A 13,078-nucleotide genomic window follows, 5' to 3' on the forward strand; every position below is an offset into this window, starting at 1 on the left:
TTGGGAGCTCCTTCACTGGTGCATCCGCCAGGGCGTTGCTCTGTCGGCAGCCCACATCCCGGGGGAAGAGAATGTGACAGCGGATGCCCTCTCCAGGGGCTGGATTGCCCCGACAGAGTGGTCCTTGCTCCCTCAGGTGGCACAGACCCTCTTCCGGCTGATCGATCGACCCCACGTAGACTTGTTTGCCTCACGGGCAAACAATCAGCTGCCAACGTATTGCTCAAGGGTTCCAGACCCCAACGCATGGCAGATCGACGCCCTGTCGATTCTGTGGGAGGGCCTCCTGGCTTACGCCTTTCCGCCATTCTCACTCATCCCCCGGGTGTTGACCAAGATAGAGACCGCCCACTGCCGGGTGCTCCTCATAGCCCCGTTCTGGCCGCGTCAGCCGTGGTTCCCTCGACTCGTGAGGCTCCTGGTCCACCGCCCGGTGGTCCTGCCTCAACGTCCGGATCTCCTTTATCAAACCAGTTCCGCGATGATTCATCCGGCCCCGAGGGAACTCCACCTGACGTGCTGGGTGTTATCACCCAGTCGCTCCGCACAGCAGGCCTTTCACGCCGGGCTGCAGAGCTTGCCGCCCAGTCGAGGCGTGCCTCCACTCGTAAGGTCTACGATTGCCGACTACGCCATTTCTTTAAATGGTGTAGACGGCGATCTATACGTCCCCCCAGTGCTTCTCTGAGGGACGTAGGGGATTTTCTTCTCTACCTGTACGAAAGTGGGCTGGTGACCGCCACAGTCAAAAATTACCGGTCGGCCATCGCAGCCATTCATGAGGGTTTTCCCGATGGCTCCTCGATTTCTTCCAATCAAGCGATCTCTCAGCTGGCGCGGGGCATGTTTGTATCTCGGCCTCCGGTACGCAAACTTGTCCCGTCTTGGGACCTCCAGAGTGTCCTCTCCACTCTAACAGGTCCCCCATTCGAACCCCTCAGCAACGCTCCTTTGCTGCAGTTGTCGATAAAGGTTTCCTTTCTGCTGGCGGCTGCTACGTCGCGCAGACGTAGCGAGCTCCACGCCCTGACTTTGGCACCGGGTCACATTCGTTGAGAACCCGGTGGTGTCCGGCTGGTTCCTTCCGCAGGTTTTCTGACGAAGAATCAATCTGATTCTTTTCAGCCTCCGGACATTTTTGTTCCGGACTTTTGTGCCCTTTCCGGGCGCTTAAATGGTACATAAGCCGCACCGAGCCTATCGGCTCTGGCCATCACCAACTATTCTTGGCCTCGACAACCCCTCACCAACCGGTAACGCGCGATACCATAGCCCGCTGGATCGTTACCGCCATCGGCTCCGTTCCGGGCCAACGACGTACGCGGGGTGTCGTCCTCTTGGGCATTTTTTAAAGGTATACCAATAGAGGAGATAACCAAGGCAGCCTGTTGGAAGAGTGCTACAACCTTCTCACAGTGCTACATGAAGGACGTACTCCAGACTGACGGCCAGGCAGGCCGGGCGGTGTTGCAGTCGGCCTCCCGCGGGTCATCCTCCCGCTAGTCCTCTTCGCATCAAGTCTTCACCCTCGGTGAGTTCTTGTCTGTATGCCATATATTTATGCCACTGTCTAACATTGTAGTGTTTTTTCCTTGTCCTATGGGGACGACACCCCCCGGGTCGTGGGCGGACAATGTGGCCCCATATTTTGCGTTTCTTATCTTGCAACAGCTGGTGCCTCCTTCCGGTCGCGCCTCGTTGCCATGACGCCATAATAATTGTATGATGTGCAATAGTCCTGCGTATACCCACCGCCTTCCAAAACGGTGCTAGTCTATGCAATTGTAGTAATTTGCTCTACAGGTAAGTAGAGTGACGTAGACTCCCCCCCCCACAGTAGTGTGGGTAGGGTCTACGAACGAATACTTACCTGTAGAGCATCCCTCCCGCCTGCCCCACTATACTTGGTTCTTGTATACTTGTACGTATGAGTTTCCGAGAAAGAGGGCGATTGCGCATGGCGTTCGCGCCGGTGCGCTGTTGCACTTGTTGTAAAAAAGTCTTAGTGTTACCTAGCGGCGCATAGGGAATATGCAATTGTAGTAATTTGCTCTACAGGTAAGTATTCGTTCGTAGACCCTACCCACACTACTGTGGGGGGGAATTTTGAGTACACCAATTGTTTTTGCACTCCCCATCCTCATTGGTGCATATATTGGTTTCAAACAACTTTTTTTGAAAGGTAAATATACCCAGGCAGTTTTTGAGAAAAACAAATAATTCAAATACCACCTTCATGTGGGGTCATAACGACTCATTTTAAGGTCAGAAATTCAAAAAAGGCAAACATTTTGCATTTTTTAAAATATCCCCAAACTGACCCCAATTGATAGATCTATTCATAAAATATAGTTTCATCATCATATTGACATGCCAAGCCTGTGAAATTATGAGTTAATCTTTTGTCTTGTACACAAACGCATAGGAAAATTAAATCTTAAAGTGCGATTTTCTCAAAAAGTATGTGTCTTGAGCATTATAGAGTGTTTTGCACTTCCTATCCCAGCAATGCATATAATTATCTGAAAACATTGTTTTTTTTAAAGGTCAATTATACCAAGGCATTGAAAAAAAATCATATCAAACTTTCTTATGTAGTAAAATGAAACAAGAAGGTACTTGTATGCTATTCACGCGGAATAGTTTGACATAGTTTTACAGTTTGACATAGTTTTACAGTTTGACATGGTGCCCTTTGACTGCATCCTTATAAAACTAACTCAAATCAAGCATTTGGGATAGGGGTAGTCTTCCAGGTAACCTCACTCTTTCTTTTAAGCTCCTGTGTGTCTGTGTCAGTGACTGTGAGAGATGAGACGTCCATGTATGTTTTCCTAGTTTATGCTGTGTGAAGTTTCAGTGCATCTCTTGTTGGCGGTAACATCTCCAAACACTTCTTCGCCTTATTTACCAAAGAGTTTGCCTGACAAGGTTGATGATTTTTACCAAGGTGCACAAGTGTTACCAAACTGCTCAATGAGAGCAAGTTCTCCATTACCGCCGATTCCCTTGACACTAACTATGCTTTTCAGAGACTTTCTTTTCCCAATGGTCATGTAGGAGAGGCTGTGTTGCATCATGTAAGAGCATGGCAGCTGCCTTACAGGTTGTGCAAGTCTCTCACACTAAGTTCACCAGAAGTGACATTTCTCCACCTGCAAATCACTCTTATCCTTCATTGACTGCTTCTATGCATGGAGCATCAACCTGGTGTCAGCCTGCTAAGGTTCCTCAAAACATCATCTCTCCTAAAGGAACATGGCTTCCGTAACATAAAGGAACCCCGCCTGTGCTCCTTCTCTACGAAAACTACTGACAACTTCTGACATAGTATACCTGACGTGAAGGAGTGGAACCCGGGTCTATCGATGACCTTTCGAATTGGCTTTTTCTTTCCCATTCTCTTCGACTGTGTCACTGCCTTGGTGGAACCCTCTGTCTCCAATCTAGTGATCAAGACCACGTTGTAGGTTCCAGTGGCAGCATTGAGCAATTGTTGCAGTAACTTTCTGTCCGTTTTGATAGACTTTTGTACTGTACATAATTCGTTTGGTTGAAACATTTGTATTGTACAGATCAGGAAAAGTTTTTGCGCACAGTTTTTTTCAGGGCGTCACTAAAACCAACAGTTTCTTGAATCAGACTGTGCTTCCAGATGGTCATCATATACTGCACTGCATTCCATGATCTGGAGTTGTTAGAAGATCACTTACCACATCAACTGGTGCAATGTCTTTGGTTGGCAAAGATACCAGTGGTATCTCTCTAACAATATCAGAGTCTGTGTCATCTTCTTCGCGAAGGTTGGATTTAGTCGGAACACATCAAAGCTTAGTATAACTGTTTGTTATGAAAGATTCTAAACATCATCAACATCTCTGTCTTCTTGAGGAGTTTCATATCTGCCAGATGAACACATCCCTAATGATCAAAGTTACTGTGGTCATAGATGATGGGGACGGCAGCATTGCGGAAAAGTCTCCCAGATTGGTGATCAAGTATACTAGCGGGATGCCGCGCTCTGCGCGGCACCCCGCTAGATGATGAAAATCCTTTACACAAATATTTTGAAATGTAATGTGGGTGAGGGTCATCATTCTAACCCAAAATGAAGCTATTGCGCATGTCCGCAACTACTTGCAGTGGCTGCGCCCACCTCGTTTTGGGTTAGACGACGTATAATATGCATACTTCTAGAAACTATTATGCTCCCCCGTGAGCCTTATAGGGGTCTAATATTTTGGGCCTCCTTAACGCTATACGTTTTTCAAATCAGCGTTGATAGGTGAAAGTTTTACGACCGTTAGCCAGCAATAACTAAAGTTTCTTTTGTACCACACTACCAAAACTTTCCACACACACTCAATAAACATTCATAATGCTTGCATTTCCTTTTTGTTGAGTGAAATTAAAAAACATTGTCAAAAAATGACATTTTCTGCTCGGTACTCACTGTTGTTTTTCTGCTGCATCGCACCAGCCTACTACATGTAGATCGACGAACTGCCGAGCCGCGGCCGAGTCGAACTGCCAGTGTGAAAGCGGTGTTACAAGGCAGTGCAGCATGCAGTGCGTGGGTGCTGTTCGTTTACAATACCCGCCGTTCATGCATAAAGCTTGCACGCACTGTGGCGGCCATATTGGATTTGGGATTTTGAGGCATTATGGGACATTTTTGAGCTTGGCATACAGCAAATTCGAGCTCAGCACCCCTAAATACCGTTAACAAACTTGTATGCCATAATTAACACAATTTGCCTTCAGGGTTGATTTTTTTTTAAAAGTTTACCCAGTCTTTCTTGGGCCCTTTACTTATTTATCGCGATTTATGGAGCGTCACGTCCCATGATACATAGCGTTGTTACAGCACTAAATAAAGCGAGTTTTCGGAACATGCTGTGTGCCAAAAGTCTAATCTATCTACTGTCTTTTTTATCACCGCTGCTTTTGGGGTTTTTTTTTTTCGGGGGGGGGGGGGGGGGGGTAAGAGCGTAGGCCTCTTTTTAGTTTATTCTCATCTGAATTATTTTGTCCTGTAAACTTTCTGGTCAATAGGCTGGAGGTTACGGGAGCACTAAACGTGAACGTGAACGTCAATTAGTGTATTGTTTATTGTCACTTTGGGCTTATTGCATCTCGCAAAATTTTAACGACACAATTTCTGACCGTTCATGTTCACTCTGCTCTAGAAACAAACTTCCATACATCCCATATCTCTGGAACCCTTTATTGTACAAACTAAATAAAAACGGTAAATTCGTCATCACTTCTTAATTTTCTCTAACTTATTTCACTTTCAGAAAGCATGTCAAGTTATTTTGGGGGTTTGTTACGTCCAGTTTGGGTCAATTTTGTAATAGATAAACTCCTAGAAATGTACCCCATTCAGCCGCATGAGGGATCTTTTGTTAACATTATCTCCAGTAACCAACCCGACGGGCCGATTGCTAAAGTAGGCTACACAATGGATTTGGCAAAATGTACATTCTGAGACCTGACCAACACACTGCTCTAACCAATTTTGTGAATGTACTTATTCTAAAGGAAACTTAATGTCGTTTTGCTCCACAACTTTGACCAAATGCAAAGTTTTTTTTTTACAGCTTCAAAACAGCCTTTGACGTACGTGTATAAGTTTCACAAACTTCCGTGATGGGGTAAACTCTGAAACTGCAACACTATACTTCAATAATCAAACCATATTCTAAAACGGTATTCATGTACTCGTTTGAGTTTACTGGCAAAAAGAATCAGAATGTATACACTCTCTTCTTGTAAATAATTTGTTCTATAAAGATAGTGTCCCTAGTTTAAAAACAGCAAGATACGTTTTGCATCAATAGTGCAATTTCTGTATGGAGATTTATTGTAAGTCCCAGGTCGCCACCCACTTTCAACCTGAAGTGGTCCCACGGCGACCTCCTTCACCAAGCAACAGGTGGCCTGTCTCAAAACCAGACAACACACCACTCACAATACACTGACCAGAATGTGAGGTTGGGCTTGATTTCACATGCTTACTTTATTTGTGTAAGCCCTCCCCCAAACCCCAAAATGTTATTAATAGACACCTTTCAGGCTCCTTCCAACCTATAGCCCTACCCAATGTTTCCAAATTATAAAGCTTTCATTTGATCCCATCCGCCTTGTCCATAATTCTCATGCCGTTTGGAAGTGACTGCTTTTTTATAAATATTCTCGATTTAAATTTAATCTTTTCAACAAATGAGTCACCTGTCATAAGGATTTCTAGGAAGTCTGGTAACAACATCGACCAGTGGTTGACACATGGTCGCCTGCGAAACATCTATCTGTGAGTTACTTCATTCATTCAATGCAAATTCGTGAGATTTGTTTCGGTTTTGTCCTGGCACCCAGCCTCTTCGACCCTGCGCGGCAATGAATGAACCAATCCGGAGAACCATGCTTAGTACAACACGAAAAAAAAACGACCAAAAAGGGCGGATCGAATGGCAGGTGGGCGGGCAAGGGGCAATGAGTGAACCAATCCGGAGAACCATCTGCGAAACACTGCCCAATGAGTCACCTGTCAGAAAGATTTCTAGGAAGTCTGGTAACAACATCGACCAGTGGTTGACACACGGTCGCCGTCCTAACTTCCTCCAATCAGATGACTTGTAAGTGGGAGTTTGGGTCAGGGTTTTGTAGACTTGCAACCCGACGTCTGAAAAGACACAAACATGTTGAATTCCACACACACAACCGTGTTGATTTCCACAAGGATGCCATGCCACTGGACCTTCTAATTTCAATCCAAGATGGCGCGGGTTACGCTTTCAATAGTATAGATCTGTCTTTCCGAGTCCTGGATCTCAATCTCCACCATCTCAATGTAATGAGACCACAGTTGGGAGTTTGGAGCTTGGGAGCTTGGCTGGTCTACATGTACTACAATTCTGATGACCAATTGAGCTCAAATTTTCACAGGTTTGTTATTTTATGCATATGTTGCGATACACCAAGTGAGAACACTGGTCTCTGACAATTACCAACAGTGTACCTTCCCTTTTAAAACACAAACAACTTAAATGAATGGACACGGAAAGTTTATAGCATTTCCAATAGTTGAAATGATTTTAATAAAGGTTTGCACTTTCATCGGGGTCGCCCAGGGAAGGCAGTTTACTTGTAACTCTTTATAGCAAAATATAACCAGACAATTAAATGAAATATAAAAGCAAATAGCGGAACCAGCTTGAGCAAAAGATTGTGCATGCTTAAAACTAACTTTTTATATTTATGCGGAGCAGCACGTTGTAATTAATGAAGTAAATGTATATAAATATAAAAATAATTATAAGAACATGAAATACATGTAGTAACATCTCTTGGTAAGTGCTACCTACTTGTACCAAACAATTGATATGATTTACACAATGTAAATGTTGTACCACCACCCGAAACACATCTGTGTTTGTTTTCACAAACAACAGAATTCTAGTGTATACACTTCTCTCCGAAAATTCTCATAGCATTAACAAGTGAAATTTGTAATGGTTCGATCCAAAAGACAAATGATTCATCAAATGAAGCATGGTCTAACCATAGAGCAAGGAACAGAAGGAGTTACAACTCCAGTCTTAATCCCCGAAGCTTAAATTAATCCGATTGGTGCTGCTCCCACCTCCAGTGGAAACACTATGGATGTGAACCGCAGCTCCTGTAAAAGGCTGTATACATTCCGACCGCAGCGAGCTCTTTGTACCCCATGTGTGTTACCGCCTTTCGCTGCCCTCGCTGGTATCACATCGTTTTCCATTCATAATTATTGGAATGGTAAAGTAGCAACACACAAGTTCAACACGGCGCAGTAAACAATGTCAGCCGCGTTGCATGCGCACAATGCTACATTAGAAGCTGTCGACTTTGAGCTTCTTGAAGCAAACAAATCGGCCTTTCCTGTGATGAATTATGACATTTGTTAGGTTTTGCTGACCGGGAAAATTATGAAATATATGTGGTGTTGATTGTTTTATCATGAAAAGAATGTCAGTGGTCTCTGGCCATTGAAAACGAATTGAGATTGTTTGCAAATGCTTTTCCTAGCAGGGATATGCATTTGAACGGTAGACCATTTGGACACAAACTGAAAGAGGGGAATATAAAATGAATTTTATTTTTTTATTTTAGACAATCTCGTGTAGGATATTTTTGGTTGAGAGAGCCGTAACTATTCAATTGATTTTGTGTTTGTTTTGTAAGAATGTCACAAAGAGGTAATTCCTATTGCATTTTTGTTTGCCAAAATCATTGAAATGTCGTTATTCATACATGTACATGTAGCTAAAAACATCCTTGCCGTATGCCGTTGGTTGAGAAGGACACTTGAACGCAATGCAATCGAACGCAATGCAATCTGTGTATATAATACCTAGTTCTTTATACTTCGCTCGTTAGGAAATGCGCCCCCAGATGTTTCTGCCAACTGGCGCTGGTCGTTTGTGACCGCGATAACACACATGGAAGACGACTAGTTGTAACTCCTGTTTCTTGCTCTATGGTCTAACTTTGATCCATAAACACTGATATAATGATGACGTCATCATCTGTCAAGTGACGTCAAAGGTTTCTATTTTAAATATTTGAAAAACCTGTATCAAATCAGCCATAGAGAGATCATTTTGAAGATGTGTAAGGAGAAGTTATTTGTAATCACTTCAAAATGTACACACATGTTGATCGTCAGGCAGCCATTATACGGTATGTGTCAAGTTTCTGATCAATGACGTCATCAGGGGTCAAGTGACAGGGCATTAAATGGGCACTTTAAAAAGCAATATCCGCGGGAAGTATTAGTTACGATCATATTAAAACTTGGTAGGTTAAGAGCAACTATAAATAAAAATATTAATAGTAAACTTGCGGGTACAACCATGGGTCAAAACTCTTTTGAGGGAGTGGTGGCTCTGAAAAGAGCCGGTTTGGTCTCGACGTTTCGAACAGTATACTCTGCTCGTCTTCAGGAGAATGCTGGACTACTGGAGGTGGTGGAGCTTATGTATGACTGGAGGGATGCACTTTTGGGCGGGAAGGATCGAAGCTGTTCTTGTCCGGTGAAGCGTGTGAGTTGGTTGCTGGCTGGATGAGACAAGAACAGCTTCGATCCTTCCCGCCCAAAAGTGCATCCCTCCAGTCATACATGTACATAAGCTCCACCACCTCCAGTAGTCCAGCAGCTTCCACTAGAAAGACAGAGATGATTATACAACCTCTAAGACCATGCACCCCTGACCACTAGAGGTTGAGCTTCGTCGGTGTCCTGATGAGAGATGCTGGGGCAGAGACCACAATAAAGTTGGCTGCCTGCATAAAGGAAAGGGAGGGTGAAAGACGACACCGGAGATCCCGCCTGCGAGCGACATGATGATGGAACTTCCTCCAACACCTTGTTTACTTGCAGCTGTCCTTAAGCCGGCTGAAAAGTTTGAACTAGGAGATACTCCCTGTTACAATTTGATGGGTACCCCCTATCAAGCAATGTTTTGAAAATAATCACTGTTCCATACCTGAGCTTCCTGAGCCCATGTACAATGGATGGGAACATGGTGATTCAGGACCACAGCCCATACTGATGTCATTGAGTCAAATCCCTAAAAGTTACATGCTGGAAGATACTTTGTGTTCATGCCAGAAGCATGGGTTTCATGCACAGCAATGTGTGCATTTCAGCAACAGATTGGTGATCAAACTCATTGTATGGCTATATGTTCCTAGGCAACAGCAGTTAACTCGATGGGGGATTTGTGAGTGACACCAATTGCCCTTTCGGCCTGTATTGACATAAAGTAGTATTTCGGTGTAAAGTTAGGATTAACCTTAGATACATTAAGCATTGATTAGTGATTATCAAATTCATTAGTAGTCATACTAGCTGATTTGCATATTAATAAGCATTTGACGCTATTTTACTAGGTCGTTTGCATATTTATAAAGCATCTGGCTTATCATTGACCACATTGGTTCAGCCTCAGAGCATAGGAAAAACTATGCCTAGTTACAGAGATATTGAAGAGAATTGACGTTTTTGTAATGGCGGCCACTAATTTGCATAATCACGAGTGTTAATTACCACTAATTACTTCAGAAATGTTTTAATCCTATTCAGTGACTTTAACCAAGTACAGATGCATCACTTGTCATTTTTTTATTGTCATACTACAGAGGTTTGCTTAAAATGGTTTTAAAAAGTCAAAAACATGATTATGCAATGGTCAAAAATTCAAAATTTCGCTTGGGAACCATTTTTTCGGAATCAGCACACCAAAATTGTAAAACAAAAGTCTGGTTCCCCGCTTTTACCCCAAAATGCCTCAATCACCTTATTTAGGACTCTTTTTTCAGAAATCCCACTAGACTATAAAGTTGTTTCGAGGTTCTTTTAAATTTTGTGCCAAAATAGAATGATGCAACATTTATATTGACTGCTTATTTGCCAATATACATGTACACTTCTGGGAAAACCTATACATGTACGTGTACGTGTACTTAAAAGCTGTGTCCCTTAATGTGTATAATTCCTTGTTTTGTTAACAAGTTTCAGTGAATAAAACAACACACAAAAACAAACAAATAAAACATAAAATGCTTTAGTTAATCCACCATGTCCAAAGTTTCAGGTCAGTTTCATATTGTTTAATTATGTAAAATTCCTTTTAAACTGCTGTGCACTTATACAATCTTCTTATTGGCTGCCAGGTTAAGCCAACTGTTTGTATTGCATGAACAGCTGCTTAAGTACTGTATGTCTTCTTCTGTAAGGGGACCAATGCAAAGAAAAGATGACAACAAGTTTTGCCAAACGGCAAAGTGACTTGAAAAATAAGCTTCTCGAGAACTTGTAGCATGTAGAAAATGCTTCAAAATGGTTCCTCTTCATATTTTGCTTTTTTTTTTGAAGCTTCTGTCTTGTTTCTTTGTCTCTCCAACAGTTGGCTTTTTTTCCTGACCACAGAAATATTTCCCTCGTCCGACATTTTGGTTTCCCAAGCATCCATTGCTAATTGGTAGTCTCTTCTGGCCTTGCTTGCCAAGGTGTAGTAATCCTATTGAACACAAGAGAAGAACACAAGTTACATACTGAAGACCAAGCAGGGGTCTTTATTTTAACTGCATGTAATTACATTGTACATCATGTAGCACTTTCCACACCATGTTTATTCACTAAAACTGCACTGTCTTTATCATGTTTATGCTTAATGAGAAAATCCAAAAGGAAAGAAAATACATGTATATATATGTTTATTTCATTTGTCGGACAAGCATTAAACATGCTCATAAAATAATGAAAATGATGTCAACAGGAGGAAACAGTTATGATCCAACTAGAGACCACCGCTGGGTATAAAAAGCTTTGTTAAAGGGGCACACCGGCTGAATTGGGCTATTTTGGCTACAAAATATGTAGACTACGTATTCAGATTATGGATACAAATTGTACATGGTCAAAAACCTAACGGAAGATTAGTATTCAGAGAGTTTGTGTAACGTAAACTTGTCATATGGCCCCATGGCGTGGAGCAATCAGAACGTAAGCCCATGCTGGTTCTCATGGGGGCTGGAGGTGTAGTTACGGGCGCTATGAACTCACAGCTTGCGAGTCTTGCCGTGAGCTTGGGAGGGAGCCAGACATCAAAGTACATGTTTGTCATCGTGGATTTGTCAGTCGGTACACCTCGTGTCAAATCCGTTTATTCTTATGATCACATCGTTCTTATATGCTCTGTTTTGTTTCATGGCCCCCTAATTTCTTTTTGTTAGGAGTTTTCAGGTAATTAAAAAAGGATGTCAAAATGTAGGAATACCGCATTTTGTTATAGTTTTGACAGTTTTATTGTGTGAGTAGCTTAAAAAATGTTTCATGAAGAAGACTAGATAGCGAAGCTGCCATGGCGAGCTGCTGATCGCCAGATCAGGGATAGACCCAAATGACTGACAGAAAAACCAATTCATTGATCAACTGATGGTCAAAGGGTGGAGACATTTACAAGTACTAATGGCCATTTAAGGTTTTCATTGTTTTAGCTCATTCAACTGGAACCAGTGATAACCTCTTTGAGTTTCATCTTTTCATATAATCTATATGTAAGCAGCAATATTTGATTTAAGTTTTAAATCTTTACATCATTGCAATAAGGAGTTATGACCATTTAAGGTTTTCATTGTTTTAGCTTTAATTCAACTTGAACCAGTGATAAACTCTTTGAGTTTCATCTTTTCATGTGAATTTACATGTACGAAGCAATATTTGATTTAAGTTTCAAGTCAGTACGTCATAGCAACAAGGAGTTACGACTATTTAAGATTGTCATTGTTTCAGCTCATTCAACTGGAACCAGTGATGCACTCTTTGAATATGTTCTTTTCATATGCATCTATATGTAAGAAGCATTATTTGATTTAAGTTTCAAGTCAAAACATCATTTAAGGTTTTTATTAGAATTCAAGTTCTGGTGCTGATTCGCCGGAGTGTGGTTGATATTGTGTATGAAAAAGCCACATGCGCCTTACAGGCAGCTCAGGGCTGTATACTTCCACGGGAGCTGAGAAACATTACAGGGATGTTATTGGCCCCATGACCAGGGCACTAATGTAAAGAGCATTGATACGGTTATTGTGAAATGCGCTGTTGTTGCTGTTGCTGCTGTTGCTGCTGTTGCTGCTGTTGCTGCTGCTGCTGCTGCTGCTGCTGCTGCTGCTGCTGCTGCTGCTGCTGCTGCTGCTGCTGCTGCTGCTGCTGCTGCTGCTGCTGCTGCTGCTGCTGCTGCTGCTGCTGCTGCTGCTGCTGCTGCTGCTGCTGCTGCTGCTGCTGCTGCTGCTGCTGCTGCTGCTGCTGCTGCTGCTGCTGCTGCTGCTGCTGCTGCTGTTGTTGTTGTTGTTGTTGAATAGCAGTAGTTGCGACTCGACTAAGCAATCAAATTTTGCAATTTCCCATGAGTTGTTCCAAAAGATATGGTTACGACTATGTTCCAAAATATATTATATGGTTACATGTACGTTCCAAGCTATACATGTACGCAGCTACTAAGCTACGCTTACGTTCCAAGATACACTTATGTTC

General features: G+C 42.7%; 1 protein-coding gene across 2 annotated transcripts in view; it reads right to left on the bottom strand.

The window, feature by feature from the left end:
- Positions 1–8,925: 8,925 nt before the first annotated feature.
- Positions 8,926–13,078, bottom strand: part of LOC117304126 (transcription factor A, mitochondrial-like) — a 70,485-nt gene continuing 66,332 nt past the window's right edge. The window contains exon 7 of one of the 2 annotated variants that reach the window (XM_033788626.1): positions 8,926–11,063. In XM_033788626.1, the coding sequence (XP_033644517.1) occupies positions 10,878–11,063 (186 nt within the window). In that variant the 3' untranslated portion in view covers positions 8,926–10,877. The remainder of the gene's footprint in view (positions 11,064–13,078) is intronic. The other variant, XM_033788627.1, reaches the window with a different exon arrangement.

This window comes from Asterias rubens, chromosome 20 (assembly GCF_902459465.1).
Source record: "Asterias rubens chromosome 20, eAstRub1.3, whole genome shotgun sequence".
NCBI lineage: Eukaryota > Metazoa > Echinodermata > Asteroidea > Forcipulatida > Asteriidae > Asterias > Asterias rubens.